The sequence below is a fragment of the Globicephala melas genome, chromosome 20, assembly GCF_963455315.2.
Source record: "Globicephala melas chromosome 20, mGloMel1.2, whole genome shotgun sequence".
NCBI classification, from domain to species: domain Eukaryota; kingdom Metazoa; phylum Chordata; class Mammalia; order Artiodactyla; family Delphinidae; genus Globicephala; species Globicephala melas.
The window spans coordinates 40,530,195-40,554,456 of NC_083333.1; the positions used below are offsets into that span (position 1 = coordinate 40,530,195).

The 24,262-nt window shown below is 43.3% G+C and overlaps 1 protein-coding gene across 4 annotated transcripts in view; it reads left to right on the plus strand.

Annotated features, from left to right (window-relative positions):
- Nucleotides 1-199: 199 nt before the first annotated feature.
- DNAJC7 (DnaJ heat shock protein family (Hsp40) member C7) overlaps nucleotides 200-24,262 on the plus strand; it is a 27,825-nt gene continuing 3,762 nt past the window's right edge. Inside the window, exons 1-11 of one of the 4 annotated variants that reach the window (XM_070044465.1) lie at nucleotides 200-821; nucleotides 8,649-8,687; nucleotides 11,717-11,805; nucleotides 13,518-13,642; nucleotides 14,022-14,135; nucleotides 14,784-14,858; nucleotides 18,517-18,635; nucleotides 19,340-19,493; nucleotides 20,026-20,190; nucleotides 21,014-21,105; nucleotides 24,121-24,194. In XM_070044465.1, the coding sequence (XP_069900566.1) occupies nucleotides 745-821; nucleotides 8,649-8,687; nucleotides 11,717-11,805; nucleotides 13,518-13,642; nucleotides 14,022-14,135; nucleotides 14,784-14,858; nucleotides 18,517-18,635; nucleotides 19,340-19,493; nucleotides 20,026-20,190; nucleotides 21,014-21,105; nucleotides 24,121-24,194 (1,123 nt within the window). In that variant the 5' untranslated portion in view covers nucleotides 200-744. Of the gene's footprint in view, nucleotides 822-8,648; nucleotides 8,688-8,819; nucleotides 8,847-10,445; nucleotides 10,487-11,716; nucleotides 11,806-13,517; nucleotides 13,643-14,021; nucleotides 14,136-14,783; nucleotides 14,859-18,516; nucleotides 18,636-19,339; nucleotides 19,494-20,025; nucleotides 20,191-21,013; nucleotides 21,106-24,120; nucleotides 24,195-24,262 lie in introns of those variants that run through there. The other 3 variants (XM_030839854.3, XM_070044464.1, XM_060290534.2) reach the window with 3 other exon arrangements.

Genomic DNA, 24,262 nt, shown 5'->3' on the forward strand with positions numbered 1-24,262 from the left:
CACCCCGCGAGCTACCTTATAAACTCCAGGACAGGGTCTGGGGCCCTGTGCCACCCTCCCTAGGCTTAATGCTGAGATGGCATTCCCAGGCGGCTGACATGAAAGCAGCCTCATAAAAAGGTCAGCGTCATTAGGGTGATGAACGAGTTGGTGCTTGGAGATCCGGAGGGGATGAAAGGCGTGGTGTGAAGACGCCCTGCGTTCCCCTCGCTTGGTTGGTCAGGGCTTCCAGGGGCCGATGAACGCTGAGGAAACTGGATTCAGAGTGTCTCTTCTTGCCTTTCGCGGGAGGAAGCTGTGGACATACTCCAAGGTCGGGAAGGTGGTAGTGGGGAGCACTTTCTCTGCAGGGTACAGGGTCACCGCGTCTCTACCCAACGCAGACTCCCTGAGCCTCACAGGAGACTCTCTAGGATTGGAAGTTGTTATGGCAACGAGGCTCTCAGAATACTGAGGAAAGCCAAAGCCTAGAGAGCCGACACCCTCCTGTATTCCCCCTTACGACCCACGGGTAAAGTGGCGCCCCCTACGCACAGAAACCGTCCTTGGGCCCCCGCTCCGGCGAGGAGACCACCCTGGACCTCCGGGGGCGGGAGGCCGCTCTGGCCCCAATCAGGGCCTCTCGCTGGTAGACGGGCCCGAGGTAGCCCCTCTGGGCGCAGCGCCGCCGAGCTGCTCGATGCTCCGACCGGAAGTGCTCTTCACCGCCGACCTCCCACCCGGCTCTCTGGTCCCGGCGGTAAGATGGCGGCTGCCGCGGAGTGCGATGTGGTAATGGCGGCGACCGAGCCAGAGCTGCTAGACGATGAGGAAGCGAAGAGGTAAGCGGGTGGCAGGGTAGGGGAAGGGGCGATCTTCAGCTCCATGGCTCCGGTAACCCCGTCCTTGCCGTGGTGCAGGCCCTACAGAGGCAATGCCCCGCCCTCCGAGAATCCCCCCTCCCCCATCTGAGATCGAGTCCGGATGGACCCCCTGAAGGGGCGCTCTCGGAGGTTTGCCCTCCTCTCCTGCTTCCGCCTGGCTGAGGAGCTGAGGCATGGCGTTGTTGCCCAGCAGAGAGGAAGGTTGTCCTCATTGTAGAGGCCGGGTCTCTAAGGGGGTCTCGGAGGTCTGTTGCCGGGGGGGGGTGGCGGCGCGGCTGTGATGACGCCTTCTTACATCGCCCCCGACCCCTTCCTTCTCTTGTTAACTTCTGTATCTTGTGTCTCAGCCCTTTGCGTCTCCGAAGCTCTTGCTGTCCTCACTTCCTTTCCTCAGTAATTATACCCCAGCGAGCGCTAGTCTGGGCTCGAGGTATTGTGTGTCTCCGTTATTGACCTGGTGGTCCCTCGGTTACCCCAGAAGTCTAAGGTGATAGAGAAAGAAGGGTGAGGGGTTTTGTCTCGTGCTCCACACGTCAAACCCTCTCCTTCCACCCTTTCTAAGGTCATTCTTTCAGGGCTGTTTCTTAAATTAAGCAGCAAGGAGGAGGGCAGCTGCTTGGGCGCTGTTGGCTCTGCTGGGCAGCCGCAGTGGCTCGAGATTGCCAGTCCGGACTCGGCAAGGGAGCTGCAGAGTGAGTGGTTTTCGAGAACGCTCTGGATTTTGGCTACAGCTAAGGCAGGTTATTGGAAGTGGGGTTGGAACACAGTTGTGGGTAGTCATACTTGTCCTAATTCTGGAGCAGAATTAACGAAAAGCTTCTGGAAGTTTGGAGCCCTGTCCTCGTCAACCGCAGGTTAACTGACTACAGTTCTCTCAGTCTCCTTCCCACATATTTCATGTCTTTATACCAAGCCCATTATGGTTTCAGTCTGGAGGATTCGAGGTGGTGATTAGTTCATGAGATCTGAAATCAGGATTCCGAGAATTTTTACCTTTTTTAACTATCTAGGTTTGAAACATCAGAGGTATTCAGGGAGGCAGAATGAATAGTTATCAAGCTTAAGGGTAGTTACTACGGCCAGTGTCCCAGGTTCCTGATCTGTTGCGAGCAGGAGCTGAGAGCCTTGACAAAGTGTAGTAGGTCCCTGGGATATCAGAGAAGGCAGGAAACCAGAGCCTAGTCTCTGTCTGTTCCTGGTTTTGGGGTTTCACAAACCAGTTCTTTCCAGGTGTTTAGAATTAAGCATCATTAAGGAACTGCAAAACAGGACACAAAACTCCCACCAATACAGGCAGAACTTAAATTAATTGTAGGGATTTACTTTACTTGTGTTTGGAAGGAGTTCAGTGGTTCTTTGTGCTGTAAGAGGGAGTTGGGCTATATGTAATTTAAAATAAACTCAGCCTATTTAGTATAAATCGCTGACGTAGGCACTGTCCTTAATTTGAGTTTCCCTTCAAAGTTCCTATGTAAAGCAAATTTTTTTCCTTAAAACAAAATCAGGCCTTTTATGATATTCTATCATAAAAAAACATAAAACAGGTGATGCCGTAATGTGACCACATCAGACACACAAAAAAGTATGGTATTTGGTAGCAGTAAACAGAATAAGGGAGGGTGTTGACTGATGTTAACTGCCTTATTTCATGGAGTTTTAAGATGTCATTGGTTGTAAAATGCACGATTGTTTTCTCTGCCACTAAGAAAAAAACTGTAACTGAAAAACGCATTCTTATGAAATAGACTTATATGTAAAACATACATAGATCTTTTTTAGACATAATAAAATGTAAATGTTTATTGTATACCACTTATGTGAAAAAATCAAAAGGAAAATACAGTGAAATAAAAATATCACCATTTGACTTTCCGCCATATAAGGCATCCTTAGGAGGGTAAATACTGGGCTCTGTTAGTAAGAAAAAGCCTTGTTTATGTGTAGTTTTCCAAGGCTGAAAATGGAGTGGTGACTTAGAAGTTTTGGAGGAAGATTGTTTTACATTTTTCACATATCCTGGAATCCTCCTGTGTAGCCACAGCAGAGGGCAGGGATAGGCACATCTCTTACAAATGCCCTTTACTATCTGACTTGGTTAGTTATTAGGCCAAGTTCGTGTCTCTTGTTACAGTCCTACTCCTAGTTCACTTGGGGACACAGGAGTTGATGGGTCTCGGGTTGTTTTTGTAAAGTCCAGCAAGGAGTCCTTCTTTGCATCGTGGCCCAAGGGCATCCTGCTGCTGCTGCTGCTGAATTGTCACAGTCCCACGGGGGGGGGGGGGGGGAGGGCGGGCACAGTGAGAGGAACTTTCAAGAAGTTGGACCTCATGGTTGTAGCATTTTAAATGGCTACATGTTTTATTTCCTTAGCATTAGAGTCTCTACAGAAAAAGAAATGGACTCCAGTTTTTTTGCCTGTCACTCTGGACAAAGTTCTTTTTCCCTTATAGCAGCTGAGAAGCTAAAATAAAAGATGTGTTATTTGGCACTCCAAAATAGATCAGGGTTCTGGACATGAAGATTATTATTTCTCTTTGCCCACCAGAATAGATAAAGCTGCTTGGGGAGCCAGAGGACTAAATTTCAGAGGTTTTACATTTCAGCTAATTTAAAAACTTACATTTTCCTGGGAAGTTGCTGATTGTTTTACCTAATACATGAATGCCTGTCTTGAGTGAAGGCTGTCAGGTCGTATTTCCTGGACTGGGGAGTAGTTTGGTCTCCGTAGGTGGTCTTTATTATGGTAAAATCGAAGGATTTCAAGTTGCTAATCAACAGAGGAAGTACTTCTGTGTCTCAGCATATATCTGGCCTGACTGGGCAGTGAGGTCCAAAAGAACCAATGGGAGCCATCGACTTAGGAGCCAAGGGCATCCTTACCTGATTCCTTGGGCTGATAATCTTAACTTCTCAGTGTCTGTTTTCCTGGTGGAGGAGAGCAAGAACAATTATTAGTAGGCCCTTTCTTAGTACCTAGGTATCGTAAACTCTTTTGGGATTTTGCCTTTTATTTTTCTATGAATATTGTTGGTGGGAAGCACTGAACCCTGAATCCATATCCTGGGGGCTGCTGTAGTTGCTATTAACTGCAGCTTCTTGGGGTGTTTTGGAGTTTGTGGCCTTAACTGCAGAGCTTGTGGGGTTACTTTTCCCCCTTCTTCCCCACTCTGTTTCAAATTCTTAGGTTTGTGTCCCCCTAAACTTTCTCTTGAAGTTCCAAGGCAGGCAGCTAGACAAAGCCTGCAAACTGAATGGGAATTTATCTTTGACCTGGAGCCCAAATCAGTGAGAAACACTGCTTTCAGCCTTCACTTTCATTTTGGTATGCTTTAATTGTGGGGTCAGAGATGAAGAAGTGGGACAAATAAGTCACGGTTAAGGAAGGGATAAAGCTAGGAATACAGAATCCTGAATACCAGCAAATAATTGATTGAATTGAACCCTGGTATTAACAAGTGGCAAAACTGTTAAATAGTCTTTACTGGAGCAAAGGTAGAGCACAGAGAAAGGGTCTCTCTGTTCCTTGCTGGTTTAATTCAGATTCATGTATTAACTGAAGCCAGGTAAATTGAGCGATTTTAATAAAATGTTGGGCCAAGTGAGTGGCAGTTGCTCTAGTGTCTAGGTCATTCCCAACAACCAGAACTCTGATTGGCTTAAAGATCAGCCTTATTGTACATTCCAACCAATCAGGAATTGGTTTAGTCTTTGAAGGTAGTATTTTTTAAGTTTTTAAAAGCTGCATACTGGGCACTTGCCTTTGCTTTCTTTCTCTAGGACTTTAGAAGATTGGAGAACAATGGTCAGTGGCTGCCTAGGTGCCTTGTGGTCTGCAAAGTCTCTGAGAGCCCATTTCTCCCTTACTCCACTAATGTTTGGTCCCCTTTCTCCAGTGCTGAGTGATGTGGAAGTTACTTAGAGGTCGTTCCAGGTATTCTTTTAAATTGTCTGGATTTCAGCAGTAAGAACAGGATTCAGCATGCAAGTTTTTCCAGTAGTTTATTCATTTTATTGGATTAACAGTTTTTTTCTTTCCCATGCAGATCCAAACAGCAGTTTCTATGTTTATCCCGCCATGGCAGGGGTATGAGTGATTGAGGCTTTTGAGAATGGTAATATGATCAGGAATATTTGACTTTCAGAGTTGATTCTGAGACCTAATACTCTGTTGGCCTATGATTTTGTGTGGGGTGGCCAGATTGTCAGATAAGCAAAGTGTTACCTGTCTTTTCTGATTCTAATATTAGGCTTTTGGGGAGGGTGTGTGAGGCAGGCAGGGCTCTCTCTTATTAGAGTTTCTGTCCTGAGAATTCTGCCTCGGGCAGTTTGCTCTGAGACAGTCAACCACCTGATGAGCTAAAGAACCACAAAAACTTGGGAAGCAAAATAACAGTTGACAGTGTAGACTTCAGACTCTAGTTCCCATCTCCATCTCCCCCCCTCTTTCCCCACCCCCACCAAAAAAAAACAACCAAAAAAACTCAGAAAGCAACCTTTTTCCTAATTATAGTTCCTCAGTTCTAGATTTTTTTTTTTTTTTTTTTTTGGCCGCACCACATGGCTTGTGGGATCTTAGTTCCCTGACTAGGGATCAAACCCGGGCCCTCGGGTGTGAAAGCACAGAGTCCTAACGACTCGACCGCCAGGGAATTCCCCAGTTCTAGATTTTTGATGAGTGCTAGTGTCCCCGTGAGGGTAGTGGGAGATGTCACAGAATGGGAAACCAAGGGATAGAAAATGGTGGGTTTGGGGAGGTATTATGAAAACAAGTCTCTGGCTAATGCCAAAAAGCCAGTGGCTTGTGTCCTCAGAGTAGCTTCTGAGAAGCTTATTTCTCAGAAGCAACTTCTTGGTTGTGTCTCCTGCCCCCAGGGGTAAATGAAGTTTAGGTAGGTGCCACTGATTTTGACACCTCCCATTTAAGGAACTAGCAGAAGTTTTTAACACAGTTGAGGCTGCTATTTCTGTGTGAATATCCTTCTGCCTGCAATGATGGAATTTCCGTCCGGATTGCTTGCTTGCTTGCTTGCTCTTTTTCCCCACTGAATAAGACAGCCACCTCCAGTGCGTTGCCTGGTGTCCTTCCCTACTTGAGCAGTAGAGAGAGCTGCTGCCTTGTGTAGTCTGTATCTGTGACTGCACTTGGTGCCTTTTGGTCTCTTCTGGCTCTGCCCCTGTTGAGATTCCCTGAGTGTCCAGACGGAGGACAGTTTGAAGTGGTATATTTTTTTCATCTTCATCTCCTTCTCTTTTTGGGGGGAGGGTGGGTGTTTTAACTGGGCTTTTAAGTGAAAGCAGAAGCTGCCTATTCTATAGGAAATTGGGTAAAGGAAGCTGGGTAGCCCACCCTTACCAACAGGTAGAAGTTGGATAGAGTCCACCCTCTATTTTCTCTGGACCTTTATGAAGCCTTTATTTGCTCTCAACATTTAGCGCCTTGCATTTTGGCAAACACTCTCTCTGTGGAATTGTTCCCGCTCATATATGGCTTCCACCTATCCATGTGAAACTTAAATTGTTAGAGGATAAAAAAGAAAGAAATCGAATAATATGCATTTGGTAAGATGGAGTAAAAGGCTTCTGGGCTCCTTTTACTTTACTCTCTCATGAAGGTCAGAGAGAGTACAACATGAAACAGGCCCTGTGACATGCCTTTGGGAACAAGAGGTCTTGTACTGTGGGAAGGAGCAAGGAATTTCTACTCTGAGACTGGCCAAGATCCCGTAAATTCTGAAGGGTGGAGGGCATTCCTTCATCAACGGGCAACTAGTAAATTTGACTGAATAAAAGAAATGGGTGCAACAATCTAGAGTAAGGGTGACATTTTGGAAGTAGTAAATATAATAGGAATGCATAAAGGATATTTGACTGGTTGGCAGTATAAAGTATTATTATTAAAGACCTGAGGGTAAAAAAAGGAAAGATATCTTTCTTTAAAGTTCTTCCTGCCAGTAAAATAGTCTCCAGGTCAGAGGCCCCTAAACGCTCCTCTGCTCTCACAAGAAATCACGTTGTCCTGAGTTGTAATTTTAGTAGATTTCTCTTCCACTTCTGGAGTAGCAGACTACATCAAGAAAATGCAAAGAAAAAGAAAAAAAAGATCTCATTCAAGCTGCTACGTCTGTTTTGATTTAAACTGGTATTAATGGCTATTGGAAGAGCGGAACTTTATTAAAAATACATTATTCTAGCCAAATACTTGAAATAAATAAGAGTACTGTGGTTCACCACCCCGCTTCCCCCCCTGCCCTTGGTCATTCAAAAATCTAATCAGTATTTCCTCAGTTGCAAATGTAGAATAGTGAAGCCATGTTAGTCTTTATTTTTCATGCAGTGGGGTAGAATAAATCTAAAAATGGTACATTACACATATACATGTGAAGTAATTCCAGAGAGAACCCAGAGATGTTGAGACGTTTTTTAAAAAAAATACTTGCCAGTGAATCCTGCATTAGTGAGAGTTGAGTAAAGTTTCTAAATACCTCTTTAATTTCTAGAAGATAGACTAGTTGGCCTAAGGCAAAGATATTGCTTAAGGTTCAACTTGGAAGTATTTAGAGAGAAAATGGAAGTTTTTATAGAGCATCTAATTTGGGGCACATTACGATTTCAACTGTGGTGTTTTAATTTGTTTTTAATTTATCTGTAAATGTGCAAAGTTGGCTGGTGATCATAAGCCCAAGTTGTCTGATTTGATCACATGATGCTGAGCCCTGCTAAGACCTGTGTGATACCAAATGATTCCCTTGGCAGTGTTTGTTGGAGTAATTAGCATCTGTGATGAATGAGTGCTAAATTGGGAGAGAGAATGGAACTGTGTGATCAGAGGATATACAGATTTTTCACGCACATGTAATGTTAGAAGAGCAGGTTTTCATACTGCAGTTTTCTGATTGATGAGGTTGTTTCTGAAAAATAAATACATTTTAAAATAGCAAAGCAGAGCAAGAGTAGAATGTATTCTCCTTACCTACATCTGTCAGAGAGAAGGCCGGCCTGGCCCTCTGACACTGATCCCGTTGTGGGACACCCTCCCATCATACATCCAAAGAGGGCAGAGTTTTTGGAAAACCTTTCATGAGCTGTTTTCACAGGAATTTGTTGCTGGCTATTCAAGTGAAAGGACTGGTCTGGTAGAGGTAGTCATTCCCAGCATCTCTTGGTGAATCAGAGAAGTGAAGCTTTTTCTGCTTAGAGGTGATCCAAGGATTGGGTGGGGAACTGGATAAATTAGTTTTAATCCAAAAACCTTGCCACTCACAGGATCTAGCGGGGAAAACATGGGACTCTAAGATTTAGGAAACCTGTGCAGCCACCTTGGGTGCCTCACTAGCTCTTCGTCTGTTGGAGGACACGTGATATTATCACCATCACCACTTCAGAAGGCTGTTGTGAAGACCCTCATCGTAAATGTTTTGAAATTTTGAAAATGCACTAGAGATACAGTCTCTGTTAATAGTGTCATCGGGTCAGTTATGGCCAAGTCTATATTTTGATGTGGTGTTATATTTCAGGGTTTAGTCTGAATTTCATTTTGTGGCCACAGAAAATAGTCTGTAGTTTAATGTAGTCCCTTTTGGAATCTGTTCCTTTTTTTTACCTAATCCAGGTGAACTCAGTTAATCCTAATTCTTCCTTTCTTAGTACTGATGTGTTTTAGTTAGATACATGTTGTAACCTCACTTGGTTCTCAAATGAATTGACTGGCAGTGAGTGGAGTGACAGATGCCACCGCCAGATTGCCCTCAATTCTAGTGTTAACCAGCTCTTCTCCTTCTTTTCCAGTCCTACGCCTTTGACATCTCATCCTTCAGTCCCTTTGCTGTAAGGGCAACTTGAACAAGCTTCAGCCCTTTCTCAGACTCCCAGGCAGGACTTGAATGGATTTGACCCTGGAATTGTTCCTGATGCAGCCTTGTTCAGTTCTTGCTGCTGCCATGCTGGATTCCAAAGATCCACTCTTTCCTCGGCTGGTCTCGCAGGGTCAGGCCCATTGGTTAAAGCTTGTTGTGTATTTGGTGGGGAGGTTCAAGATGACGGAGGGACTCCACTTTGGGCGTTGGACCTGGAGGCAAAAAATAAGCATTCAGTCTAAAAGCACTAAGTGCCCATTGTTTAGGCAGCTGTTAATCAACCATGTTTCTATGAAAATAAGTCCTTTTCATAAGGCAGTTGTGTGGGAATAGCTAATTCTGGCCTGATGCTGTGCAGTGTGAGGTTAAAAACATGGTAACGTGTCACAACACAATTCTTCTTGTTCTTTTCTGCTGTGGGCTGACTCTACATTACTCGCTTTGTTTGCTCTAGAATGGAATCTACTCACCATTTACTAAAATGAAATGCATTTCTTGGGGGAGGCAAAGTCCAGTTCACTAGGTCTTGCATCTTAAAGGGAAAGGAGCCTTACTCTGTCTGTGACTGATTGTTAGGAATGTCATTTGGCTTGTTTAAATCCAGGTTGCAGTTCTGGAGTTGGATTTTATACGCTGGGCAGTTTTGTGTTTTAGTTGAAAGAAATTCATATTCATTGTTCTTAGCAGTACAGATTAATTTTTAAAGTCTTAGGCAATAGGTAGAGGTGAGTATTAGAGAGAGCTTAGCATAGTAGATAGGGCACAGCTCTGGGATCTGCAGGTCTGGGTTGACACCCTGACCCTCTGGACAGTTTTTAATCTCTAACCCTTAATTTCCTCTGTTGAAAAATGGGAATAATGAAACTCACCTGATAAGATAATGTATGGAAAGTACCTGGCCTCAGTAATAATTACTGATTTTCCACAGAAGTCGTCCTTTACATTTTTGCTGGAAAGCCAATGCTGAACTCATGGCCTCCACTGGAGTGAGTGTTTCAGGAAAGAAAGGGTATCTCTCTGTATTTCTACAGATTGTCCCCCCTTTGACTCACAAGCTTTATATGCTGATACAACGTCTGTCCAAGTGCTCAGATGCCTTTGGTTTTCCTCAAGGATTTGTGTGGTCTTTGCCACTAGCTGACTGAATAGAAGGCTAGATCTTTTCAGGTACAGTTTGGGCCTATTGCTTTTGAATTTACTACTCCATTTCTTCATAGTGGTTTAATTCAACTTCTGACATCCTGTGTTGGGGAAGCCCCTTCTTCAAATCTTTTGGCATGTCTGCTCTTAAAGGATAGGTTCTTCATAGTTCTTATAGTGCCTGGCTTAATTTAGAGTTGTTCAGCATGTGGAAAGTTTGTGCTTGGTCTTATAAGTCTTGCAGTTGGGGGATCCTTCTTGAGAACTTTTAATAGCAGATGGCCTCTTTACATCATTGTGACAGTTGGTGTAATAAAATTATTCAAATCCATCACAGTTCAAATCTGTCATTTATAGGTCATTTCCACTTTCCTTCTCCCTTTTTTTTGGCCATGCCACACAGCTTGTGGGATCTTAGTTCCCCGACCAGGGATCGAACCCAGGCCCCCTCAGTGAAAGCGCCAAGTCCTAACCACTGGACCCCTAGGGAAATCTCCCATTTTCCGTCTCCTTTCTGCTAGCAGACTTTTCTTGTTAATAGGGCTTGCCAAGACAGTGATGGAGAAGAATGGAAAGGGAGATCGCCTCAATAAAAGGAGGGTGGTTTTGCCAGTTTGTAGTTTAAAATACGTGAGTAAATAAAATCACAAATCTTCCCATTGCCGATGTCCATGGAATCAAGCTGTAAACTCCTATACCATCACCAAGGTTAAGAACTGTATTTTTGTCCCCACTTTAGCCAGCCCTTGAACTGGGCTTTTAGCATGCGTGGAGGACAGAAAAAGAAACAAAGATTCTTCCTTATAACAGAAATGCCAGATATTTAGCTATGTTGCAGTAATCATTTTGGTAAAGAATTATCTTTGTCACTCAAGTTGGTCATTAGAGTGATTTTGGGTATCTCTGATAGAGGTTACAAGTTTGTTCTTTGAGACATTGTTGGTCATGTCTGAATTGATTCTAGTTCTTTGGTCAAGAATATAATTTGCAATTATATATCATTGTTTCTTTTGGAAAGTATAGTTTGTCTCATGCACAGCTTCAAAAAAATGGATCTTGGAGTAGGGCAAAATTTTTGATATTCATAACCACGCCATTGGGTGGTTATACAAGGTACTAGAGGGATGGTTGAGGAGGCAGTTAAGTATCCACATAGATGTGATGGGCGGAGAGCATCAGTAGGTGGGTACTTGTTAGAGCATGGCACTGGCAGTTTATATTTTGTATGTCCCTGTCATCGAAGTTCTTGGTCTCTGCTGTCACTCAACTCTGTCCTCCATCTTAAACACCAATATGCTGTGCTTTTAACACCTTTGCGACCTGCTTTTGCTCTGCTTGTCCTTCCAGTGACAAATGCATGAGCCAGTTTTCAAGAGAATAAATCATTAAAACTCCAAGAATATGACCCATTTCACATTGAGAAATCAGTTGCCCCTGAACAGCATTACCTATAACTGACTTTCTGTAAGTTTGCTAAAGAGGCAGAAGTTGTGGCACAGTGGAAAGGAAATAAATATAAAAATTCTGTCTCTGTGAGAGAATGTCTAAATTTGCCTGTCCTAAGGGGAATGATTACAGGTAGGAGTAGTGAGGAAAGGTCAGGCGACATCAGAGAGGTTTCTTGATTTAGTTTGAATGTATCTAAGTGACAAAAAATAGCATCTGAAGAACTTGGATTCGTTCATTAGCACCTCCTTTTGGTCCATCAGCCCATCAAACAAATCTATAAATTCCTTCAAGTATCACATAAACTTTCAGCTCAATGTGCTGGGGGCTCTAGACCAAAAGATTGTTCCCATGAGATTACAGGGGTTATTCCCTCGGTATAGTAACATGATTCTCTTTCTCTTTCCTTTTCAGGGAAGCAGAGTCTTTCAAGGAACAAGGAAATGCATACTATGCCAAGAAAGATTACAATGAAGCTTATAACTATTATACAAAAGCCATAGGTGAGAAGGGATACACTGGAAAATAATTTGCCAAATATTGTTGTTGTTTTAAATTTTTATTTATTTAATTTTTTGGCTGCGTTGTGTCTTCATTGCGCACGGGCTTTCTCCAGTTGCGGCAAGTGGGGGCTGCTCTTCGCTGCGGTGTGCCGGCTTCTCATTGCAGTGGCTTCTCTTGTTGCGGAGCACGGGCTCGAGGCGCCCGGGCTTCAGTAGTTGCGGCACATGGGCTCAGTAATTGTGGCTCGAGGGCTCTAGAGCGCAGAGTCAGTAGTTGTGGTGCACGGGTTTAGTTGCTCCGCGGCATGTGGGATCCTCCCAGACCCTTCCCGGACCAGGGATCAAACCCGTGTCCCTTGCGTTGGCAGGCAGGTCCTTAACCACTGCACCACCAGGAAAACCCCCCACCAAATACTGTTATAAATAGCTCCTCTCTAAGAAGTAGTCTTTCTGCATAGTGGGTTGATAACTGTTACTATGTGAAGTCTTTGGGTTTAATGTCCTTAGTGGCAGTGATCCCCAACCTTTTTGGCACCAGGGACCAGTTTGGTGGGAGACAGTTTTTCCACGGGGCGGGGTGGGGGGGATGATATGGTTCAAGCGGTAATGCGGGCAATGGGGAGCCGCAGATGAAGCTTCGCTCACTCACCCGCCGCTCACCTCCTGCTGTGCAGCCCGGTTCCTAACAGGCCGAGGACTGGTACTGCTTGGCGGCCCGGGGGTTGGGGCCCCCTGTTATGAGGGATAACTTTTTCTAGCTCAAGCAGGTAGTTCTTCATTTGGCAAATTAAAGGCAGTTCTAGAAATTCTAGATAATATGGCAATAAGATACCCACCTAAATGCATCTCAGACATTGCCAATTCATTTACCGTCTTAGAAAATGGTCTTTGTAGATATTAACAAGTCTTAGTTACCTCCATGCTCAATTTGCCAGTATATTTTAATCCCATGCCAGCATTTTTCTCACCTAACTTGTTTACAGGCTCCCCACCCCCAACTCAACAAATGCAAATTCATTTTCATGTCTTGTTACATAAAACACAAATCATTAAGAAGACAAATATGCTAACCCCTTAACCCATAAAGGATAATCAGTGGACTTGAAAGCTAAGTATAAATTATTATTATTATTATTATATATATATTTTTAAAGTATCCTAAGCAATTCTTTTCCCAAGCTTTTTTTTTTTAATGTTGGGGGTAGGAATTTATTAATTAATTAATTTATTTTTGCTGTGTTGCGTCTTTCGTTTCTGTGCGAGGGCTTTTTCTAGTTGTGGCAAGCGGGGGCCACTCTTCATTGTGGTGCACGGGCCTTTCACTATCGTGGCCTCTCTTGTTGCGGAGCAGAGGCTCCAGATGTGCAGGCTCAGTAGTTGTGGCTCACAGGCCTAGTTGCTCTGCGGCATGTGGGATCTTCCTGGACCAGGGCTTGAACCCGTGTCCCCTGCATTGGCAGGCAGATTCTCAACCACTGCGTCACCAGGGAGGCCCCATATTTTTAAATAACTTGTCTTTGTAAAGTGGTTGTACCATTGCTGCTGTCCGTTTGTCCAAGTAGTCAAAAATTTGGCTGTGGCCTTTTAGAGTATGTCAGCGTTCCTGTTACAGTTTGATTGCCTTGATATAGCTCTGAGGGAGACGGCCCCTGAGTTTTTGAAGCAGTGACCCATGCTAAACTTCGTTTCACATTCTTCTGCCTTTCCTGTAGATATGTGTCCTAAAAATGCTAGCTATTACGGGAATCGAGCAGCCACCTTGATGATGCTTGGAAAGTTCCGGGAAGCTCTTGGAGATGCACAGCAGTCAGTGAGGTTGGATGACAGTTTTGTTCGGGTATGTAATGGGGCTGTTTGGGGGGGTCTGAGTTGCTGTAGTTGGATTCCTCTAGCCCAGGGTTTCTCAGTTTTGACACTGTTAACATTTGGGGCGAGATAATTCTTTATTGTGGGGAGCTATCCTGTGCATTATAGGATGTTTTCAGTAGATCCCTGGCCTTTAACTACTAGATGTGAGTAGCACTCTCCTCCCTTCCCAGTTGTAACAACCAAAAATATCTCTAACGTCGCTGAATGTCCCATGGAAGGCAGAATCACCCCTGGTTGAGAACCGCGCGGCTCCATCCCTTGTTGGTTGTGTGGGCATGTTGCTGCTGTTGATTTCCTTTGGCTTGGCCAATCATGCTCCTTTTCTTCCCTCTTTGTGTTTCTTCTAGGGACATCTACGAGAGGGCAAATGCCACCTATCTCTAGGGAATGCCATGGCAGCGTGTCGTAGTTTCCAGAGAGCCCTAGAACTGGATCACAAAAATGCTCAGGCACAACAGGAGGTATGGGTCTGATGCTGTCAGTATCAGAAGAAACAGCAGGGTGGTATATTTGGAAGGAATAGTGACTTGAGAATCAGAACTGAGATCTTGTCTCACTTCTGCCATCAGCCACACCTGGGTGAATGTGTGCAAGTCTCATAGTCTCTGAGCCTCAGCTTCCTTATCTGTAAAAGGAATTTTGCATATGATTTACAGCTTTGAAAATCTGTGCAATTTGGAGGGTTTCTGAGATAGCTGGGAGGATGGGCAGATGCGTCAAGGAACTGATTTGAGTGAGGTTAAAAAATTTGAATTCATATCCTGATTAAATTGGTAGCAGCTAGAAGATGTTTTAGTTGCATCTTCATATGTACCTAATTTACTCCTGGATGCATTTAGTGAGAATCTCACTGAACCTCTGACAGTGCCTTTTATTTTATGTATGTGTATCATGGCTCCTTTGTTTCTGACCTTAAGTTCAAACTGAGGGTAAAGGTTGGGCCTTAACCTTTCTGTTAAGGAGTCTCGGCTACATCTTCACCAAATTGATTTGTGAAAAGTCTGTGGTTCTGATTTTCTTGAAATAAACTCATCAAGTCCTTGTTGGTTTTTCTGGTTGTTGAATCTGCAACTTCATTAAAACTCTCTTATATGATTTTTCTGGTGTAGTTCAAGAATGCTAATGCAGTCCTAGAATATGAGAAAATAGCAGAAACGGATTTTGAGAAGCGGGATTTTCGGAAGGTAAAGTAAAACTGTGAGGAAGTCTCATCTACACTTTTCTCACAAAGTTCTCTGTGTGTGTGTGTGTGTGTGTGTGTGAGGTAATTAGAGGAGTAGTATGGTACAGAAGATCTAGAATAGTAAATTATCACTTTAATTTGGCATTGACCTTTTCTTTCCCTGTTTTTTTTTAAGACTTCTATTTATTGTTTTTAGAGTATTTATTGTTTTTAGAGTTTTAGGTTCACAGCCAAATTGAGAGGGAAGTACAGAGATTTCCCATATATCCCCTGCCCTGCACATGCGTAGCCTCCCCCATTATCAGTGTTCCCCAGAGGAGAATTCCAGAGGTACATTTTGTTACAACCAAGTTTTTGGCAATTATGAATAAAGCTGCTCTGGATATTTTTGTGCAGGTTTTTGTATGGATATAAGTTTCAACTCTTTTGGGTTAATACCAAGAAGCACGGTTGCTGGATCCTATGGTAAAAGTATTGCAAGATTGTTTTGCAAGAAACTACCAAACTGTCTTCAGAAGTGACCGTATCTTTCTGCATTCCCACCAGCAATGAATGGGCGCTTCTGTCGCTCCACATCATCAACATTAAAAACATTTTTTTTTGTTAAGGTTCTTATTTTCTTAGTTATATTTCGCTTTATCATAAAAAGCGGTATGAGTTTGTTACTTGAGTTCGTTCCTGTTTCTGATATAAGGTATGCTGGTTAGTAGAGGAAAAGCCAGTTGGAATTAAATATTAGGTTTGGATAACCCATTTTTATTAGAATAATGAGAGCTAGCTTTAACACCTGCTTTGTGTGATCTAGATGGAGCCATAAATAAAAGATAAAGGCCCCTTTTACATTTTTGAATAGTGTACGTAACCTGTCGTCATACCTTTTGATGTTAAGCCTTTCCACAGAAGCACACTACCGTCCTTTATGGAGCTGTGTGATAGTACGTGAAGAATGTACATGCCAAAGGGATTGACCTATGTGAAGTATGGGAAAGGTATCAAAGTTCCAGGTATCTTTCTAAGTCTTATTTGTAGTGGTTATCTCTCATCTGAGTAATTCCTGATTCCCTTCTTTAGATGGAACTTGGAAGTAGCTTTCACTAGAGTTTCAAAAGGGAGGTAAGTGGCCTCCAAAAGGGTTAAAAACCACTGATCAGGATCAGTTTTCAGGATCACTTATGATTGTATCATCCAAGGACTGGAGTCGTCACTTCATATGTGGGAATTTGCTCAGTGCTTTCTGTAGCAGGTACTCAAATGCGTGATAAAAGGGTACAGTTAAGAATCATTCTTAAGTCACAAACTGTGACAGTCTTTTATTTGGTAATATCTGATTAGCTTATACAGAGTCCTAGCATTAACTTATTAGCGTCCCTCTTCTGTCCATTGGTTTTAATAACCACAGTGTCCTTGTAGTGCAGTTCATACTTTGTTTTGTGTGTGTGTGTGTTTGGAAAGCAATTCTGCCCCGTGTCACATTTTTAGAGCTTTGCATAGGCAAAAGCTTTGTCTCAAAAGGCGGTCTTTTGGGTTTCTTTTCTTTCTTGCCCACCCTGGAGCCAGAATCCCTAGTCTGTGACAGAATCCTCTGTTTGTGACATCCCAGCACCCCCACTGTAGTTCATGGTGATGTCACAAATGAAGAATTATGATCCTGGCAGGGGAAACAGATGAACTTGGAAGAAACAAAGATCTTCTTTGCCTGCAGCTGTCCATAGTCATGGGGAGGTGGGGGTGGGAAGTGAGGCTCCAACTGACACTCCCCACCATGAGCTAAACCCTCTCCGTACAGAACGTCACAAAGGCAGCAGGTTGTGGCTGCTTACATTTTGACTGACTGCCCTCCTCCCAATTCTTTTTCTGTTTAAGGAGGGGAAAATTAGCACCATGACTGCCCTGCTCAGTACCTGCATTTTCATATTGTCCTTAGAACATAAGCTGTGCCATTCAAGGAAAGGTGTCCCCACCACTGCTCTGTTGACCCTACGGAAAGCCTTGCCAGTGCAACAGCTCATGGTGTTTACCTACTTCCCTTTATTTTTAAATTTAAATATTTGAGTAGGTGCTATTCTTGGTTCAAAAGTTAGAAAGTATAAACAATTACTCAGTGATAAGTGCTCCCCCCAAACTTATCTTCCATCTGCCTATTTCTCACCCTTTAGGATAACCACTGTTCTTGTTCTGTTTACTGCCACAGTTTTGTTCTACATAAACAAATACAAATACAGCATTTTTTTGGCCGCGCCTCGTGCCTCGTAGGATCTTAGTTCCCCGACCAGGGATTGAACCCTGGTCCCAGCAGTGAAAGCACCAACTCCTAACCATAGGACCGCCAGGGAATTCCCAACAAATACAAAGATAGATTCTTAATTTTCTTTCTTTCTTTCTTTCTTTTTTGCATGAAAGGTAATAACGCTCTGCAAAGTTCTGTACCTTGCTTCCCCCCCCCCCCACTTAATAGACCTTGGAAGTCTTTCCATATTAGTATATGCAGAACTTCTTCATTCTATTTTAGATCCACATAGTAGTTAGTGTTCTAGTATATGAGTGTCTACATTGCCTAACCAGTCTCCTGTTGATGGAATTTGAGTTATTTCTGCTTCCAGTTTTCAGACTTCATCTCTTCCTGATCCCTATGACCAGATTCTTAGAGGGAACGGGTGTCCCTTAACTCCAGATTTCTCCATTGGGTCAGTTATTCTTGGAGGAGAGTATGATTCAGGAAGGATTTCCCAGGAATAACAGATAAACCAAAGTGAAAGCTCAGAGAACAAACTCAGAAAAAATAGGAATATATGGAAGTCTTTATGAAGCTGAAAGACTGAAATAATCTCAGCTGTGTGTGTGTGTGTGAGAGTGTGAGAGAGAGAGAGAGAGAACCTTTTTGGTTTGTATAGCAATGTGTTAGGTATAGTTTAGGACTATTGAAAGCAAACTAATGATCAGATATTTCTGTACTAAAGTGGAAGTGGAAGAGTGGCCACCATGTGAGGCTTATGCCACAGGAAGGAGGGAACTGTGAGCAATTTCAGTAATATAGGGAGTAATGATTCTTTATCAGGTTCTCTTTTTGGTATTCCTTGTCTTATTAGTAGGCTAAGCATGATGAATTATGCAAAGTAGCAAATAATGGTATTTCTACTAGAAGAATGTGAGTTTTGATCACAGTCACTATCGATATGATTCCCTGTGGAGGCACCTTAGTATGGTGATTAAGGTTATAGGCTCTGGAGTCTTTGTGTCTAAGATCAAATTCTGTTCCTATTTGGTCCAAGGTCCAAGCTTTGGTGACCTTGAACAAGTTACTTAATCTCTACTTCAGTTTTTTCATCAGTAAAATAAGGGTATTAATATTACCTGCTTCAGAAAATTGTTGTGGGCATTAAATGGGTTAATATATAAAGTACTTAGTAAATGTTTGCTGTCATCATTATCATCTGGATCGGCTGCTCTCCTCATTTCAGTGGTTTAATCAAATAAATTAGGGGTGTGTTTGTGTGTGTGTGTGTATATATATTTGTTTGTTTGTTTGTTTGTTTAAACAGGTATATTCTTAAACTCTGGTATTACTTCCCTTTGAATCTGTTGCCTGTAACCAAACTAAAGTCAAGACATTTTCTGGAGTCCAGGATGAAGAACCTTATTTGCTTTCTTCTTCCCCATAGGTTGTTTTTTGCATGGACCGTGCCCTAGAATATGCCCCTGCCTGCCATCGCTTCAAAATCCTCAAAGCAGAATGTTTAGCAATGCTGGGTCGTTATCCAGAAGCACAGTCTGTGGCCAGGTATGAAGTCAGGCCAATTTTGTATTAAAATGCCAGATACCACTGGACGAATGCTGTCTGGCAGTTCCCTACAACAGGAGTTAACATATTGTCCTGTAGGTAGGCCAGCCAGGGTGATCAGACCTTCCTGGGACTTAAAGCCAAAGGTTAGACCGGGTATTATACCGAAAATCCAAAGGTATTTATGTAGGAGTTCAGTAGGTACTTGAGCTATATGTGAAAGAAGAGATGTGTGGATTTTTTGGTGTGTTTTTGTTTTTTTAAATGTCCGTTTCTTTCTACTCAAGGGGTTTGTGAACTCTAAAGGGCTGGATAGTAAATATTTTAGACTTTGCAGGCCGTGTTGTCCCTGTTAACAATTCAACTCAGTCACTATAGTGTAAAAGCAGCCATAGATAATAGATAAACAAATGGTGTGGCTGAGTTTCAATAAAACTTTATTTACAAAAACCAGCAGCAGATAGGATGTGGCCTGTGGGCTGTATTTACCAACCCCTGATCTAATAAAGATTGTGAGACACAAGAAGTATATAAGGATAGATACAGGTGATTTATTTGGGGACAGGTTGGGAAGAGTGCTTGGGAATCTACTTTTGGATACTTTCCATATTAGACACATGGTCAAGAAAAAAACTGGCCAAATGATAGTAATGGTGGGAGAGATCCTAACCACAGCTGAATGTGCCCCTTTCTGGCTATTGCAGTGACATTTTACGAATGGATTCCACCAATGCCGATGCTCTATATGTACGAGGTCTTTGCCTTTATTATGAAGATTGTATTGAGAAGGCGGTTCAGTTTTTTGTCCAAGCTCTCCGGATGGCTCCTGACCATGAGAAGGCCTGCGTTGCTTGCAGAGTAAGTTCTAGGCACCAGATCTGGGTAGGAAAGAAAGCTTTCTTTTTGAGCCTTTTAGAGAGTTAGGGTGGAAGGTTTTAGAATCACAGGGAATGTGATAGCACTTCTTCCCTCCTTGCCAGGATGCTTGATCCTTTCATGAGAAATTATTTCAGGGCAACTTTTATTTGCCTAAAGGTAAATGTGATCTATAGGGTCAGATCCTTTTAATATCTAAGTGTGTTTTTTCTTTTTTTCTTCCTTCAGTGAAGAAAAGATAGTAATGCTTATCCTGGGGAGTGGAGGTAAACCCTGGGTAACACAGGTCTCATTGGTATTCTTTTATAAATCTTGGTTTCCCCTGTCCACTCTGTAGGAAGCACCAATGAGCAACAAATAGCCCAGGTGGTGGGGTTGCGCAGGGTGGAGGGCCATGTGATGCTAAACCGCTGGGATCTAAGCAATTGAAAATAGACTCTGGCCTCTCTGTGCAGTGGCCTCTCAGACGAGGCTTTCTGGATGTGAACTGACCTCCCCTTGCTTTTCTCTGTAGAATGCCAAAGCACTTAAAGCAAAGAAAGAAGATGGGAATAAAGCATTTAAAGAAGGAAATTACAAGCTAGCATATGAACTGTACACAGAAGCCCTGGGGATAGACCCCAATAATATAAAAACAAATGCTAAACTCTACTGTAATCGGGGTACGGTTAATTCCAAGGTAAGCACTTGGTCTGGGGCTTGGGGCCTATGGAGATATTTTTAAGGGCCAACAAAGCAGTCTTGGGAAATTTGCCCAATGAGGGTAAGCCAGATGAGAAAAGGTTGATGTTTCAGCTTGTTAGGAACTTCCTTCTGAGAGGCAAGCTTTTAGTTTTTCTGTGGAATTTAGGGGCACTTGAGGGACAGTTCGGAAGGATATTGCCACCTGTTGTTCAAGTTTCTTTCTTCCAGTAAAAGAATGGCTAGAGGCTTTGGGACAATTTTTAAAGCAAGTATTGCTTCTTTTTGCCTAAGCAAGTGATTATTTCTTTTTTAGGAGTGATTTGGAGGAAATTTGAGTATGAGGCAGGCTTAGTTTTTTTCTCCAGTATAACTGATGGTCACCATGCTCAGTTGAAAATGTCCTAAGTTCTGTCCCACACAACTGTCAGAAAGAATAGGCTCCTTGCTCTTGCAGAGTCCTAGTGGTTTAAAAATCACAGTAATTCTGATCCCTCCAGTTGGCCTCTGGAAGAATAGGAGGCAAGAACCACCCTTACTCTTTCCATGTCTTGGTTGGGCACTAACCTGGAATGGTAGAGGTGGTTTATCCTTGCAGATAAGTGTGCTTTGCTTCCATCATTTAGAAAAGAAACCAATTTTGAATTTGGTGTCCTTAACCCTCTGAGATACTGGCTTTCCAGTGACCAAGAATGAGTGTGGCGGTTAGGGGGCCAGCATGACTGATCGATCCTCCTAGAATTTTGAAGCCATGCCCACAGCTTCTGGGCTCCCTCAGTCACCCAAGATGTGAAGTATGACTGCTCCTCTTTTTCCTGAAGCTTAGGAAACTAGATGATGCAATAGAAGACTGCACAAATGCAGTGAAGCTTGATGACACTTATATAAAAGCCTACTTGAGAAGAGCTCAGTGGTAAGTTCCTCTGGTGGGTGGGAGGAAGAGGGTGTTGCTGCTGGCCTGCCAGGGGAATTGCATTATGGATGATGAAGCAGACCCAGGGATGTTGTGAGGTCATTTGGTCCTTCCCCCTGCCTCTAGGTGGGATTGTTCCAGCCCTAGACTATCTTTATAGACCTCCAGCGAAGGAGATTGCACAAGCTCCCTCAGTCTCCCATGCCAGTGTCTTACGCCCCTCACGGTCAGTAAGTTTCCTCTGATGCCTGACCCAAATTCCTTTTGTTAAAGTTTAAATCCATTTCCTTTGGAGATTTTATTTTGTGTTGTACACTTTTGCTCTAACTTGGCATAGTGCTTGGTGCTTGGCACACAGTAGGTGCTCACTCAATTAATGTTTGTTGAATGAATGTATGGTGCTTGGAAGAGGAGGAAAGGTATCTCTTGTGATAGTTGAGAGTTGTGCCTATCCTGTATGTTCTGGGTTAGGGAAGCCAGTCTTTTGACAGGAAGGGATTTAATCTGGCTCAGCCTCCCAGCAGTATATGGAAGCCCCTTTTGAAATATCCTTGTCTGACTAGGATATTCCTGCCTAGGTCTAGTGCTCAGATTTGCCTTCAGAGTCAGGTTGCTCCCCAGCATACTTGTTCATTTTATTCTTGACCCCACTAGACTCTTTTCTCCGGACAGGAACATGAGCAGGGGCTAGGAGAGACCTCTTCCCAGAATCCGTCTTTTCTTTTTTCAGGTTAATTTCCCAGCCGGAGAAGAATGTCCTGTCTTTAAAGTTCCTAAAGGAAGACCTATTTGTTGTATACCAGTCCTCCAACACCCATCCCATTCCTTGTCATGAAATGGCATAGCCAAAGACAGGTGCTGTTACTGCTACCTGATGAGCCCATAGTTCTTCAAGCTTTCCAGTCTCACCAGTTGTGCAGAGCATGGGCTACTCCCCATTTAGTTTTCTCAAAATTATCCACGTTTTTAAAAGATAGGAAAACTCCCGTGTGTAGTGCTTTTTTTTTAAGTGAATTTCTAAGTAGATGACTAAATCTGTCCAACAAACATACACGGAATTATATTACAGATTCTGTGAGACCAACTGTCAGTCATCTCATCTTTTCAAACCACTTGCAGACACACATGGAAGACAAAAGCGTACCCTTTGACCCAGCTAAAGACTTATTTTATCAGACACAAAATGCTATATACATGTTTACTGCAGTGTTATTGTAATAGCATAAGAGGAGAATCTCACCTAGATGTCTAGTGGGAAGGGGGTGGCTGGATACATAATACTGTATCAACTCAATGGAACACTGTAGTGTTTGAACAGCGTTGGGAAGAGAACAGAAAATTCTGGATTTGTTAGGAGGGTAATGGGATGAAGGACTTTGTTTTTCATATGTGCAATAAATAAAAATCAGGAATTGCTTTGATCAGATAGCTCCTTATCTTTGTGGTAGAAACAGAACTGTTCTCTTGAGTGGCTCTGCCATGAGATCCTGCCGCAGAGGACAGCGTGCACTGTTCGGCACAGTCGGCGGAGGGCTTGGCAGCAGTCCCCTCAGGCAGCTGGGATTGACAAGAAGTACTGGAGATTAGTTCAGGCCAGAGCCTTACGAGAGCCCTGACTACTGCCCCAGTCCGCCTCAGCTCACCCCTACAGGTGGGGAGAGGCCAGATCTTTGCTACATTTCCCATGATGGGCTGGAGTTTTCCATTTGTCCTAAAGCTCTACTTTTCTACTTTTTCTTCAACTTAAAAAAAATATTTTAATGTAAGGATGTCCTTGAATTAAAAAAAAATGTGAAGTAAAAATGCAAGTCACTAATATAAGCTTATTTAGTACATTATGTAGGGCCTGGTAAGTCCATCAAGGTAGCTTGTTTGTCACATCATTTCTATACCCAGAGCTGTCAGTTCTTAATTTTCTGTTACTTCAGTTTATATTATTATACTCCATCCTGCAGATGGGTTCTCTGTACTCCTAGTAGCATTTGTGCCTTGCGTCTGTGGGGCATTGGTTTTGTCACCATTTTTTAAAAGTCATTAATCAAGATGTGGCCAGAAAATCAGATGCCTAAGATGTTGGGCTTCACTTTTGCCAGCCACATCAGTAGTGCTCCCCCTGCTCTGGCCTCTAAGCCTGGTGGGGCTCTGTGATGTTTGCAAAGATCGGCTTGTGTGGCAGCAGTGTAATAAATTGAACCTCTTTGTGCAGTGGCTAGCTGCACTGCATGGTCACTTCCCACTCCCCAGCTGATGGTGACTGTCTGGAACTGCTACCAGAGTCTGTTTAATCGGTAGGCCAGTCTTGGAGCCAGTGATATTATCAGGAAAATGCCCTTTACTTCTGTGGAAGAGACACTTAAAAGGTCTGGCGATCAGCCTGTCAAGCTTGTTTCCTCCCATCTTGGGCCAGGGGCCCTCCATTCTTCTGTGCTGTTGAAGTAGAAGCAAGCCTGTGTTTACGTCTCCTTTTCTATCTCATTAACCTACATCTCTCGGATTGATTAGTCTTAATGGAAGCATTTGCCAGCAGCCACCACCTTGAACTTGATCCTTCCAGTGGCTGACGAATCCCACACCTCTGGATTGGAGCTGGCCCTGCATGTTTATGGTACTCACTGTTTCCAAGCTCTTCCATATCCATTGACCTCACTTGATAGTTTTTCTCCTGTGTTTCAGTCCCAAGTAATCAAGTAGGTACCTTCACGTTTGTCTCTCCTGAGGTGATCCAGATGCCTCTCGGTGGCTCTGAGTGAAATCAGAAGGAACTTTCTCCTCTTGGTTGCTGTCTGCTCAGAGCAGAATATCACTTTGCTGGTTAGGTGCAAGTGGCATGAGACCTCTCTCTCTCTCGAGGACTTGGTAGTTCATTTTTCACATGGCTAGCTTAAGCACTCCTGTTTCATGAAGCGTCTCAACCAAAAGTGTGTGTCTCTCGCTTGAGCCGCGCCTCTTCCCCTAGAGTGGTACTGAAGGCCACTGCTATTTACGTCGCTGTACTGCCCTGTATTTCCTTCTCAGTTACATGGACACAGAACAGTATGAAGAAGCAGTACGGGACTATGAAAAAGTGTATCAGACGGAGAAAACAAAAGGTAAAGGAGTTCGAGAGCATGTTTCTCAGGGAATTGTGTGGTCTGACTTGTAGGTCCTAAAACTGGAC